Source organism: Taudactylus pleione, unplaced genomic scaffold, assembly GCF_031769625.1.
Source record: "Taudactylus pleione unplaced genomic scaffold, aTauple2 ptg000788l, whole genome shotgun sequence".
NCBI classification, from domain to species: Eukaryota; Metazoa; Chordata; class Amphibia; order Anura; family Myobatrachidae; genus Taudactylus; species Taudactylus pleione.
In genome coordinates this window covers 5,080,391-5,095,055 of record NW_028285190.1, presented here as the reverse complement: position 1 = coordinate 5,095,055, position 14,665 = coordinate 5,080,391, and the positions used below count along the sequence as shown (strand labels likewise).

At 45.4% G+C, this 14,665-nt stretch overlaps 1 protein-coding gene across 1 annotated transcript in view; it reads right to left on the bottom strand.

Moving 5' to 3' along the window:
* Positions 1 to 14,665, bottom strand: part of STK31 (serine/threonine kinase 31) — a 171,657-nt gene that overhangs the window by 64,477 nt on the left and 92,515 nt on the right. Inside the window, exon 9 of the mRNA XM_088457856.1 lies at positions 1,206 to 1,321. Coding sequence (XP_088313982.1) covers positions 1,206 to 1,321 — 116 coding nt within the window. The remainder of the gene's footprint in view (positions 1 to 1,205; positions 1,322 to 14,665) is intronic.

Below are 14,665 nucleotides of genomic sequence, written 5' to 3'. Positions count from 1 at the left end.
ATGCGCACCAATACACCTCAATAGTTCTTATCTGAACATTTCAGTTTAGTGGTTTGCTGGTCATTTCAGCACCAAGGTTGAAAAAAATTCTCATCTAAGCAAGTCACAGTTTAAATGCCGTTTTCTTCAGTTACACATTCAAAATTACTTCATGGAACAATATAGCAAAACCACAGACAAGGAAATGGCAGAAAAAAAAGCCAAAAAGCAATTCACATCTAAAACCTTACTGAAATACCAGTATTAAAAAAAATAAAAAATGATAGAATTTAAATGTCTAACATTTTTTTAAATAACGCAAAAGTGCGCTCATAAATTGAAACACTTAGGATGACACACTAAATCTTATTTTATGCAATAGTGTATAATACCAATTTTTACTTTATAAGTTTTGTAGATACAGCAACCATCAGTTAACTGTAATGGTTGGCTTACACTGTATGCTAGTTGCCAGGGAAACTGTTCTACTCAAAAAGACAGGATTATTGTCCTTCAGTCAACATTACCAGGAATTAATCACTTTGGTTTTGAATGGTGATGTTGGGTGAATGACGGGCAGGATCCTGAAGAGGATTTAGTGGCAAGTTAAAACACCATTTATTAGTTTGTGTCAAACCACCACTGACCTAAAATATCATTCTAAATGATGAACATCCACAGTGAACATTAACAGTGGAAAGTTCCTAATCTTGTGCTCTTTAAACTGATGAAGTATTGACAAACTAAGAACAATGGGCTGTACAGGAGGTTTCAAGGGATGCTGGATACTTTGAAATCTGCAGCTCACTGTAACACACTCACAGTGAAGATTAATGGGTAGATTTACTAAACTTTGGAGGGGTTACAGGCTGTGGGAGGTTATTCATGAAAAGCTTGTAGATAAAAGTAAAAAAAAAGTGTTTGTCCATTTAGTTCAGGGGTTCTCTACTCCAGTCCCACCAACAGGTCAGGTTTTGCAGATTTCTCTAATCATGTACAGGTGACTTCATCTATTTTACTGGGTCAGTAATTATCCCACCGGTTTCCAGAGACAGAAATCCGCAAAACATGACTTGCATGGAAAACCTGAGGGTTGAGGTTGACAACCCCTGCTTTAGACAATGTAAAAAAAATAGAAACTATCTGTATGCTGCAGAGTCCAGTTCCAGCGATACAAATCCGGTATTCATTGAACAATGAGGAACAATGACATAATACCATCTTACCTAACAGTTTTCAGCATGTTCATCTTGGTTGTTAAATCTTTAAATTTGTTTCCTATGGCCATCTTCAAACTTCTTTCCATTTCATTAATACTTTGCACAAAGTTCTCCTTCTCATTCTTAAAAAAATAATACAAAAATCATGTTTTTTTTTAAAAGGTAACACTAATAAAGTGGCATAGATAAGACTGCCAGTAAATACTACTGTATATTGGGACAGAAGCACTTTTTTCAGCTAATTCAAGTATTAGACACATTTCAATTGCCCTGCATTCATTTTCATACATATTAAATCATAGATTCAATACAAAGTAATGAGCATGTCACCCAGTCAGTGCAACGGTGGAAAATTAGATAGACAATGTTTACCAGCTGTTCAATCATCCGATTTAGCCATTGAGCAGCCAAAAAACTGTCATAAGAATGCATCCCATAAACTCCCTAAGAACATGTCACTTCACTGAAATATGAGGCTCAAAGCCATTTGACTCCTTAGGATTTGATAGTATGCAACACCGTGAACAGTGGTTTACCCCACAAAAATTAGAGCTATGGTAAGAACTTACCTTTGTTAACTCTCTTTCTTCGAAGTCCATAGGGTCCACAGGGAGACCTTGGGGTGTAGGTATTGGTTAAGGACCGAACACCAGATAGTCAAGCTTTTTAGCTCCCAGAATGCTGAGGTCCTTCCCCTGTATGGAACCAGGGCACCACGCAGTTACAGCTTTTACTCCCAGGATGCACTGGTCCATCCTCCCTATACCCCGCCCCCGAGCCACCTCATTTGTTAAGTAGCCAAAAGCCGGAGGATGATAAGAGAGAAGGAAGACTGGTACACACAAGAATCTCACTCTCACAGAGAAGAAGACGGGAATCCGGTGACCAGAAATATAGCCCATATGAAGCCAGGTGCGTCAGGGCGGGTGCCCTGTGGACCTATGAAGAAAGACTTAATAAAGGTAAGGGAGACCTTGGGGATGTCCCAAAGCAGCCTTTTTAAGGGTGGGGACGCACCTGCAAGGAGAGGAGAATCCAGCGCCCAAAGGAAGCATCCTGAAAGGCAAAAGGTATCAAATGCATAGAACCTAAGAAAGGTCTGAATGGAAGACCACGTGCCGCCTTACAAAGATGAACAGCCGAGGCGCCATGGCGAACCGCCCACGAGGGGCCCATAGACAAAGTAGAATGAGCAGTAACAGAAGCCGGAACAGGCAGGCTTGCCTGTGTGTAAGCCTCTGAGATAGTCATATAAAGCCATCTGGCCAATGTTTGTTTATTGGCTGGCCATCCTTTTTTGTGAAATCCATAGAGCACAAACAAGGAGCCCGATTTCCGAAGGGAACTGGTACGGTCCACATACATCCTGAGAGCGAGGAACACATCCAATGAGGCCTCACCAGCCGAGAGGTCTGGTGATAAAGGCCGGTACTATAATTTCCTGATTTATATGGAAATATGAAATCACCTTAGGAAGAAACTCAGGGCGAGTGCGAAGCACAGCCCTGTCCTGGTGAAATATCAGAAAGGGGGGACAACCGGAGAGCACACCCAATTCTGACACCCTCCTGGCAGATGCAATAGCCAGAACAAAAAGTCTTCACTGTGAACCACTTGAGTTCTACAGAATCCAGAGGTTCAAATGGTTCAAATCCCACGTAGCCACTGGAGGGACAAAGGGAGGTTGAACCCGGAGGACACCCTGGAGGAAGGTGTGGACATCTGGAAGTGGAGCAAGTCTACGCTGGAACCAAAGGTCACTGAGAGCAGAGACTTGCACTCAGTGAAGCAAGGCGAAGTCCAAGGTCCAATCCAGCTTGAAGGAGGGCCAGGACTCTGAAAATCCTAAAATACTTGAGGATCGTAGCTTCTGGTACGACACCATTGGAAATATGTACACCGCACTCTGTGGTAGATGTGAGCAAAGGCTGGCTTACGCGATCTGAGCATAGTGTTGACTACAGAGCTAGAGAATCTTTTTGACCTCATGAGGGATGTCTCAAGAGCCACACTGTCAAAGACAGATGACCCAGGTCCGGGTAAAGGCAAGGACCTTGAGAAAGCAGGAATGGAAAGCAGGAATGGAGCGTCGATGGAGACTCCGAAGATCTGAGTTCCAGGGATGTCTGGGCCAAGCTGGAGTCACCAGCAGGATAGTGCCTCAGACTTGTTTGAACTTCCGAAGAACTCGAGGAAGAAGAGGGACTGGAGGGACTAAGTACGCAAACTGGAAAGTCCACTTCACTGGTGCGACTACAAAGGTTGCCTCTGCATCTCATGTTCTGGACCCGTACACTAGCAGTTTGTGATTGTGTCGGGAGGCCATGAGGTCCAAACTCAGAGGCCCCATCTGTTTACTAGGAGTTGAAACACCTCTTGGAAAAGCAACCATTCCCTGGGATGCACGTCGTGACGGCTGAGGAAGTCTGCTTCCCAATTGAGAACTCCCGAATGAACACTGCAGAGATGACCGGGTGCAGTCATAATAAAGTTATATTTCTTCAAGACGTTTACCAAAATATACACCAAATAACTATATAAGATGGGTCTTTTCTATGCAAAATATACCCCTCTCCTACGTAAAAAGACAAGTAACTGGCCCAAGACCTATTTGCTTACCGATGGGACATTTTTGCAGCGGTATTAGGGGGTTGTCAAAGTCCAGCGGTTCTAGTGATATAAGCAGCAATGAGGCTTGGATAATTGCATGATGCAGTATCTGCCAGCCAACTGTTTCATTGTAGAATCAAAGATATATTGCATCAGATTTTTTCCTCAAAATGTTCCCTATCTAAGGGAAAGACTAATTTTTTCACTCAAATCTACACATTATTTATAATGTGATGAGGAGGAACAATGATTATTAATGATCCTGATCAGAGCTGGCCCTAACCAATTTGATGCTCTAGGCAAGATTTTGTCTGGTGCCCTATAGCACCACTGCTAGTTCCACCTCTGATCCAGCACCCCTCTTCCAGCATACCACCAATCACCCAGCAGCACAGATCAAAGCAGCAGCCAGCATCACCCATCACACCTCACCTATAGCAGTCCTAATCCACAGAGCTGTACCTAGACATTTTGGTGCCGTGCCAGCAAGAGCATTGGCGCCCCCATCCCCCATATTTGAAATAGTGACCGCACACACGTCCCCCCAAAAAGGGGCATGGCCACACAATAGTACCCCCAATTCAAATTACGCCATACAGTAGTGCACCCTCGGCCCATGTCAGAATACGTGACACTTCTGTCATCACTGCCCGATTTCTAGTGCCTCCTTGATGGTCGATGTAAGCCATTTTTGTGGCATTGTCGGACTGAACCTGTACAGGTTTTCCATGAAGTATGTGCTGGGCCAGGTTGAGGGCCCTGTAGACAGCTTGAAGTTCCGATATTCTGGTTGGCAGGGTTGATTCGACCAATGTCCAATGGTCCTGAAAGGAGTGCGGACCAGTCACTGTGCCCCAACCCGGGAGACTGGCGTCCGTTGTTAGGATTACCCAGTCCGGGAACCAAAAGGGGCAACCCTTGTTTAGATGAGATGCCTGCAGCCACCAAGATAGAGAAAGACGCACCTCTGGAGAGAGCACCATCATCTGAGCTTTGATCCGATGGTGGGAACCCGTTCCACCTGGAGAGGATCAACCTTTGCAAAGGCCTGGAATGGAACTGAGCATATTCCACCATGTTGAAGGCGGACACCATGGATTCCAGAACCTGCATTGCTGAGTGGATCGACACTCGGCGACTGTGGAGACAGCTGCGCGCTCATAGTTGAAGTGTGGAGATCTTGTCTGTCAGAAAGATGCTCTGATCCTGAGAATCCAGCAGGACTCCCAGGTGAATAATTCTCTGTGAGGGATTCAGGGAGGAATATTTCCAGTTGATTAACAATCCGTGCTTGTGAAGGAAAGCAATGTTAACTACAGACAGCGCTGAAGCACTACTGGGGATCCTGCTAGAAGTAGGAGGTCGTCCAGGTATGGAAACAGTTGGACACCCTGACCACACAGGTGGGCCGCCCAGATAGCCATAATTTTGGTAAACACCCGTGGAGCTCTGGAAAGTCCAAAGGGCAGAGCCTGAAATTGGAAGTGTTTCCGTAGTATAGCAAACCGGAGATATCGCTGATGTGAGAGCGCTATAGGTACCTGTAGGTATGCGTCCTGAATATCCAGAGATACTGTTACGTCCCCAGGCTCCATAGCTAGGATGATGGAGCGTAGGGTTACCATCCTGAACTTTGGCACCTTTAGGAATTTGTTCAAGGATCTGAGGTTGAGGATAGGCCGATGAGACCCAATTGGCTTCTGAACCAGAAAGAGTAGAATAATAACCGGTCCTCACTGAGATAGTGGGACTGGCACAATTACCCCTGTTTGCAGCACTGCATGGCTTTCTGGATTTGTAAGGCCGTGTTCGGGTCTGAATGAGGGCCTGTGTAGAAAAACTGGTGGGGAGACAGTCTGAGAAATGAGACGACGTACCCATTTGAGACCACTTCTCTTACCCAAGTATCTGTGGTCTTTTGAAACTAGTACTGGGCGAACTGAAGAAGTCGGCCTTACACTCTGGGATATTCCACAGGGAGGCACGTCCCGTCAGGATGAGGGTATATCCTCAGGCTTTGAAGCAGGGCGTCTGGTGTTCCAGGTCCGCTTGGTCCTGGGTTTGGTGGCTCTAGTGGTAGCTGACTGCCTAGGAAAGGACTGACCTTTAGGCTTTCCGTGGCCTAGTAGAAGTAGTTACAATCTTGTCAAGGTCTGTGCCCAACAAGATCTCCCCATTGTAGGGTAACCCTTCTAGGCCTTCCATGAGCGTAACCACAGGTACGGCGGGCAGACACAGCCGCAGTCAAGACTCTGGAGGTTAGGAGACTGGCATCTAATGTCGCTTTTGCAAAACAGGAAGGTGCATCTCGAATGTCAGCAACAAAAGACATCTGAACCATAGGAGGCATCTGAGGGAAAAGAGTCTTCCAGTGCGTCAGCTCAGCTCTCTATAGCTTTAGCCACCCATGCAATAGCCATGGTTGGACGGGCAAGTGTCCCTGAAAAAGAGTATATCGATTTCAGGCAAGCATCTACTTTCCTATCTATAGGATCCTTCAAGGAAGTAACTGTAGGAATAGGCAACGTAGCGTTTTTAATGAAATACTCAACATGTGAATCCACCGCAGGGAGTGTTTGCCATTTTGCACAATGAGCCACAGGAAAAGAGTAACATGAGGTCAGTATGAAACCTCTTACCAGGAGATTGCCAGGCTGCAGCCATGAGTTCATCCGAAGGAATTCTGCTGAAGCTACTTTCTGTAGTTTAAACAGAGGGTGCTTGGATTTAGGGGCTGGCTCGTCATTTTCTATTAATAAGATGGATCTGACAGCTCGCACCAAGGCAGGAATATTAATTTATGACCGACTCTAATCCTCCTCCAGAGGGGAGTCAGGGTTAGAGGGATCAGCATCTGTGCGTGGACTGTGACGATAATACAGGACGTGTAAAGGAATTACTGGCTAGAGGTTTCCTACCTTGCAACATGGTTTGAAAAGCATTAGATGTAGCCATCAGATTCTGTTCTGAGTTAGAGAGTACGTCTACTCATGGTGGGGGTACAGGAGGTACCTGTATCACCTGAACCTGATGTGACAACCGCAAAGGGGGCATTATGTCCTGCTGTAATAACCCCCTCGGGGGGAATTACAGTCGGATCCGCTAGGCGGTCTGCAATAGTGGCCAGTACCTGAGCAAAGGAGCCAAGGTTACATATATGTGTGTGTGTTCCTGAGGAAGGGGGCGACCCCGAAACGTAGAATAAAAGACACCTGTTTTCAGTATCCTTGCAAGTCTCCGGAATGCCGCTGTTAAGCTGTCGTCTTATAGCCCTTATGAAATCCCCCTCACTTAAGCCTGCAGCCCATAACTTGCCTGATAGCAGTACGGGGGCAGATGCCTGTTAATACTCCTGCGATTGCTAGACATAGCTGCAGAGTAAATGGCACACAATATGGCACTGGGTATAATGCAACCACCGTGTATGTAGGATACTAGTAGGAAGCAATATACTGGTCCTGTCTTATGCCTGGGTAAGCTGCAGGAGCACACAGCCCAAATATGGCACAGTTCAACGAATGTATGTGACAAAACTTCACAAATACTTAGTTCTATAAATGTGAGGAGCAGGAAATCCCCTGAATACACCAGTATGTTAAGGTAATAGTCCCGAGAAAAAACACTGGTCCTGACTGATGCTTGGGTAAGCTGCAGGAGCCCACTGACTAAATATGCGACACACTGGTCCTGTCTGACACTTTGGTAAGCTGCAGGAGCCCTTTGCCTAGATATGGTACAATGCAGCACACAACAGTATGTGTCAGACCTCAAATATTATCTTTCATATATGTGAGTTAAAAGAACCACCTTAAGTACACCTTTATTAGGGTAGAATTAGACGAAAGGTATAGATATATGCTGACATTTAGGAAACAAAGTCCCAGACAGGCAGCGCTAGCAAAAGTCACATACAATGCAAAGTGGCACTACAATCAACTGCCCAGATTCAGTATCTGGGAAGGCTATAGTGCTGCATATACCAAGCCAATGGAGAGCTATGCAGGGGGACTGGACCACACGTTGGCCTGAGAGATCTGTGAGTGCACCATCCAAGAAAATGGCGGCCGGAGACCTCAGGGGGGTGTGGCCACAGGAGGAAACAGCTCAGTAAAGCCAGACCGCAGTGGAAAGGCATGCTGAGCTGAGGGGAGGAGCCGCTAAAACCAGGAAGGCTGTCTCCCCAGGCTGACGATTAACTTCCGGGACGCTCCTTAACCAAATAAAAGTCCCTGGTGGTCTAGTGGAGCGCAGGGTATTGTGTGTGCCTGCTTCCAGTCAGCACCTCAGGTCTGTCCCCAGAGACCGGAGGTAGGACTGCTAATACGCGGGTCACCGCAAGCGGTGACCCACTCTTACCTGTCCTCGTACGTCCGGCCGCAGTCCGGGATGTCCCGTGGGGCCCGGCTAGCACAGACCCCAGGGACCCTCAGAGATCCCCAGATCGATACTGGCGTCGCGGTAACGCAGAAGTCCTATGGACTGAAATTAGTTACTTTATTTAAAGAAACAAAAAAAGCCCCAAAATGTATACTTGGATAATAAACTGCTGTAAAGGGGTTTCTTAATTCCAGGACTAATACGCAAGTGGTATTCGTCACTTTCTCTTTTTTTTTTTTATGGTGCTCATTCAAAAAGCGATATTTTCAGTATAGGCCATATTTAACTGTAGGTGTGTTGTTTTTGTTACCCATATGAAGACATAACCCTCATTTCATAGCTTCTTGTGCAGTTTTATGTGGCTATGCAGCAAATTTTATTTTTCCGCACAGATATAAAATTTTCAGAGCTAATACAGCAGTATTTGAGTGCAAACACAAACAAACTTTGCTTACAGGAATATTTCTACTACAGTATACAGGGAACTTTGTTGTCTTGGCCAAGACAATGCAAATGGCCTGTATAATAATGATTTTTGGCTCAGGGTCAAAGCATAATGGATGCACACCTTGGCCAGCTTTCTATGGCTGATGCCATCAAATCCAACAGTCTCAAGTTTTTTTAGTTTTTTTTATTTCTTTATTTAGAATAGTTGACATAAAATAAAGTATAGTAAAAAAACAAATGCAAAACATATGTAGCATAGTACCAACAATACACTATACCATAGAAATAGTTTGTACAATACAGTAAATTTTAATATAATAATAACAGAACAAAAACATTTATAATACTTATAAATTAGAGCACAAAAGGGAAATAGAAAAGAAAGAAAGAAAAAAAAAAAAATCTAAAAGTGGGGAAGTGGGAGAACCATCTTGCAGAGCACTGCGTTACTAAGTGAAGACCACCTTCATTCTGTACCAGGTAACTGTATATTAAACGTAGAGTACAAAGAGTCTCAGGTAGCATGAAACTTTAACACATTGTCATGGAGCAGGGCAGTTATATATTCCATTGAGGCTAGGTACCAAATTTTATTAATCAGAGCATTCAGCGATGGAGCTGCGAGTTGGGTCCAATTCGAAGCAATTAGAAGTTTTGCTGCGTTGTAGATGTGGATACAGGATTTATTTTGAAACTTAGAAAGGGATCTCAGTGGTTTTCACAAAAGCTATGCAAAGGGTCCTTAGTAGGAGAAACGCCAATCACTCTGGATACCAAAGATATGACTTTGTCCCAATATTTAGAGATCAAGGGGCAGGCCCACCATATATGCCAATAAGAACCCACATCACCACATTGTCTCCAGCAGAAGTTAGATGAACCTGGGAAATGCAGCTTTTCGGGCACCATATACCAACGGGAATACATTTTGAATGAATTTTCCTTTATACAAGTACAAATGGAGGATTTCGCCACTCATCGTCTGACGTCCACCCAATCTTCTTCCTCCAGACATACCCCTAGGTCACATTCCCAAGTTAATTCAAATGATTATTTGAACTCAATAAGTGAGGGGGATAGCAATGAATACAAAATTGAGATAGAGCACTTACAGCCTGAATTATAGATGCAATGATGATCAAATTAATTGAGTTGTCTCACTCTATTAGACTTACTGAGGGATTGAATAAAGCTACAGATTTGCAAGTAGGCAAATTGCAAATTAGGGGACATACCATGCTTGTCACAGAGGTCTGCAAAACTCAGGGGTGCAAAGTCACCTTTAAAATGTAGGAATCTTGTTATCCCCACAGACACCCAAGGGTGTCAGTAAGAGGACATACAACCTAAAGAAAACTGAGGATTGCGCCACAGCGGGGTCAGGGGAGACGGGTAGGGCGCTAATTCTAGTTTTTTGTTTAGTTTATCCCAAACATATAAGACAGTCCCTTACACGTGGGACATCCATACCAAGGCTGGTATCAGATTAGGGAGAAGACATGGAAGAAAACATACAAAATAATCGCCACCTAGATAATTTTCCAGTAGTACCCATTTTTACACCCCTTCTCCGTGTGCCAAGACGATATGTGGCTTAGTTTGCTGCAAAAAAATACCTTTCAAAAATGGTGAGTCCAAGACTGCCATTGATCGCAGATTTGGCCAAACAAGCTCTACAATCTCTGGGTTTTTTATTGGACCACACAAACGAGCCACACAATGACTGGATTTCACAGAGGTAGGAGGCCAGGACCACAATCGAGACCGTTTGGAAAAGATAGACCTAGGTAGTATATTCATCTTGACCACATTAATTCTGTCAATCCACAAGACACAAAGGAGCCCACCTAAGCAAATTTTTTTTAATTGTGTGAAGGGGGTATAGTTAGCCTGATAGAGTTGCTTGTAGGTCTTTGTGATATGTAACCCTAGATACTTAAAGGATTTTGGACGCCAAAGATAAGCGAAATAGATCTCCAAAAGTTGCATTGTAGGAGTTGGGAGATTAAATGCTAAAGCTTCTGATTTAGTATTATTTACTTTATGGCCCTAGCATGCGTCGTAAGCTTGTAATTCAGCTTGTAAATTAGGAAGTGAAATTAAGGGCGACGTTAAAGTTAAGAGCACATCATCCACAAACAAGCATAATATATATTGTGATCCTTGTACCGAAACACCTTTAATATTGGAGTTGTCAAGTATTTTAGCCGCTAAAGGTTCGATGCTAAGGGCATAGAAGACAACTGTTTTGTTGCTTTTTTTATAGATGTAGTGGAGAGACCCTGTGCGCATTACCTTTTTAAAAAAAAAATTCTTTGGTGCTAAGAAAAACAAACAAACTGAGTATAGGCAGTTTAAGCGGGTGTGACAGCGGCAGCCCGACAAAGGAGGAAATCCCTATCATCCTAAAGGTAAGTATTTACTAACCTAACCCCCCCCCCCCCAACCCTCCATAGGGGTGCCTAACCCTAACCTCACCCCCTGTGCCTAACCCTAACCCCCCCCTCTAAGTGCCTAAACCTGACCACCCCTTCCCCGCTGCCTAAACCTAAGTCCCCCAAGGGGTGCCTTACCCTAACCCTCGCTCCCCCTAGCCTAACCCTGTCCTCCCGGGGGGGTGCCTAACCCTAAGTCCCCCCCGGGAGCCCTAAACCTAACCCTCCCCCCCCCACGGCTGTCCGCTGCGGCGCCCGGCATCCGCTCAATCGGGATGAAGGGCGCCGGGTCTCACGACGTTGGGCAAATGACAGGCGTCTAGATTTAGATGCCTGTCATTTGTCCCTAGTTTGGGTAAAGCAGTCTGGAAGCCGATGGTCGGCATTTAGACCGTCGGCTTCCAGACTACATCCCGTTTAAGCTTTGCAGTTTGCTGTAGCTGTTCGTAGAGAATTTAGTACTTTTGGAACTATGGGGTCTATTTACTAAGCCTTGGATGGAGATAAAGTGCCAACCAACCAGCTCCTGTCATTTTTCAAACACAGCAATTAGAAGCTGATTGGCTGGTACTTTATCTCCGTTCACTATCTTTCCCTCCAAGGCTTAGGTTTTGCTCTGTGTCTTAATTTAGGGGCTATGGGGTTTTTCTTAAAAAAAATCAACAACCCATTCTGGCAGAGGTCATTGAAAAAGGCCATTGAACACTACTTTGCATACTCTAATATGGTTCACAGTGCACACTTCCGAGAAATAAAATGAGTTATGGCAAAACTTACCTTCGTTAACTCTCTTTCTTCGAAGTCCATAGGGTCCACAGGGATATCATGGGGTGTAGGTATTGGTTAAGGACAGAACACCAGACAATCAAGCTTTTTAGCTCCCAGAATGCTGAAGTCGCCCCCCCGCGGCTGTCCACATCGGCGCCCGGCGTCGGTAAAATGACAGGCGTCTAGAATTAGGTGTCTGTCATTTAACCCTCGCCGGGATAAAGCAGTCGGGAAGCCGGCTGTCGGGCTTATGTGCGCAGGCTTCCCAATTGCATACCCTATCCAGACCCCATGAAGCCTTAAAGCTGTTGCCATTACCAACACCACCTTGGAGAACTGAGAACATTAAGAAGGGCATGGCCTAAAACTGAAATTGGTCCAAACTGCAAATCGCACAAACCATTAATGTTCCACGGAAATAGGGACACGTAGATAAGTATCCTTGATGTTCAAAGACGCAAGGAAGACCCCGGGTAATGGACCGAAAAAGCTAAATTTTGAACTTGGGTACCCGGAAGTAAACATTCGGATATTTTAAGTTGACTATCAGCCGTAAAGTACTGTCTGGTTTTCCAACAAGGAATGGGTTGGAATAGTTGCACATTTGATGTGGGGGGTGTGGCAAATGACCGCTGTGTCCAGAAGGGACTGGACAGAGCCCAACAGCACTCCCACTGCTGATGGAACGTGGGGTGGACAGTTGTGAGGAAGATGCAGCACTAACTCACTACGTTTCGAATCCTTGAGTAGGACGTTTTCTTCCACAATTCCTCCCAGAACAGCTGCAGACGGCCTCTCACCCTGGAGTCTCCCAGGAGGAGAGTCCCATCCATCATGTTGAATATTTGTCAGCAGGCTTGGCACCGGTCCACTGTTTTCCCTTGGGCATTCAGCCAGGAAAAATAGCAGGCGTTTCCACAAAAAGGAAGGACAGAATCGTGGACACCCCGGGGAAAAAAAATAACCCGAAGGGAGGATGCCTATGACTGGCAGCTGCGGATGGCTAGAATGCCGATTTATAGGTGACAGAAGCGATGAACTTAGCCAGTTCTGGGCCAAAAAGGATCTCACTTAATGAAAAATATTCTCAAGCCTTCTTAAACTCAGTGTCAGCTTGCCAAGTGCGAATCCAGAGGGCTCTACTGGCAGCCACTGCAGAAGCAATAATCCGAGCCCAAAGAATACTGTAGTCCAAAGATGTTTCTCCCAGATATACCGGCTCCTCCCTGACTTTTGCCACCGGTGAAATGAGGTCAGCGCGCAGCATACTGGAGTCCGCCCATCTCTCAAATGCCTTTCAGACCCATGCCACTGGTAGCGCAAGTCGCATGGAGACTCCAGTGGCTGAAAGAATAGCTTTGATAAAGACTTCTAGCTTTCGATTTGTATCTCCCTTCAAGGAGGCCAAATTTGGTAGAGGAAAAGTGGTGACCTTAGCCAAACAAGCAATGATAGCGTCCACAAGTGGAGGGGTCTATCTATCTGATGATGGGAGAACGTAAAGACATCTGTAAATTTCCTGGTATGGTGACCGCTTATTTCTTCTTGCGCTTGAAGAGATACGCATCTGGAGGGGGGAGGTTCTTCTGAGTTCTTAATTAGCAGAAAATGTCGAAATGTCACTGTTAAGGTCTTCCATTAACTGAACTAGTCTCTTCCTTCACCTGAACAGAGGACATTTCCGGATCAGAATCCTGCAGAATTTCATGGAAGCCTCAGAGTCTGACTCGTGGCAGGACTGGAGGGTCGTGGGTAAAGCACGCATAGCAGGATGCGGACAAACAGCAGGATGAAGCATCTGTTGAAGTAGATTGGACACTTGGACCAGGTCCTGAACAGACTGAGCAAGACCCTGTGCCTGTAAAGGTTCCCCCGTATGCCGAGAAAAAGATTAAGGCACCCGGGAGATCCTGAGTGGGTTGCCATGGCATAGCTAGCTGCCTAGTCAATTCTGCAACCGCTTGGGATAGGTTAGATGCCCATGCTGATTCCGGCAGGGGGCTCATTACCTAAGGTCTGAACTGCAGCACCGCGACAGAGCAGGAACCACACAAACCACCCTAGTCTCTAGAAGACGGCACAAATAAAATTCTGCCTTTTGTTTTTACAGGAAAAGAACCAAGAGGAAGCACTCTTTTCTGAGAACCCCTTTATTAGACATTGTGTAATATTACAAAGAGTGAAACCAGACTGGGCACCTTAGTCGCCAGTAGGAGAATAGTAACAATAGTGGGGAAGGAGGGGAACCCCCCAAAGCAATAAAACATTGCATTCTTCCATAAGAAATTAGTAAAACAAACACATATAACAAGAGATATGGTAAGAACTAGGGGTGAGCGGGTTCGGATTTCTGAAATCCGAACCCCCCTGATCCGAGGCAGATCCGAGTCAGGCTCGACTTTTCCCGCCTGACTCGGATCTGAAATCGAGGCAAAACGTCATCATCCCGCCTTCCGAGTCTCGCGGGTTCAGGAAAATGACCTTGAAAAAAACATTTAAATCAGCTGAAGATAAACGTAAACTTGCCAATATGCCATTTACGACACGGAGTGGCAAGGAACGGCTAAGGTCGATCCCTAGTATGTTCATGACTAGTGGTTCAGCTTCACATGACGATGGAAGCCCTCCTCCCACTAAAAAAATCAAAAGAGTTAAGCTGGCAAAAGCACAGCGAAGAACTGTGCTTTCTAAGAAGATATCACAAATCCCCAAGGAGAGTCCAAGTGTGGTGGTGGTTGCGATGCCTGACCTTCCCAGCACTGGACGGGAAGAGGTGGCTCTTTCCACCATTTGCACGCCCCCTGCAAGTGCTGAAAGGAGCACCCACAG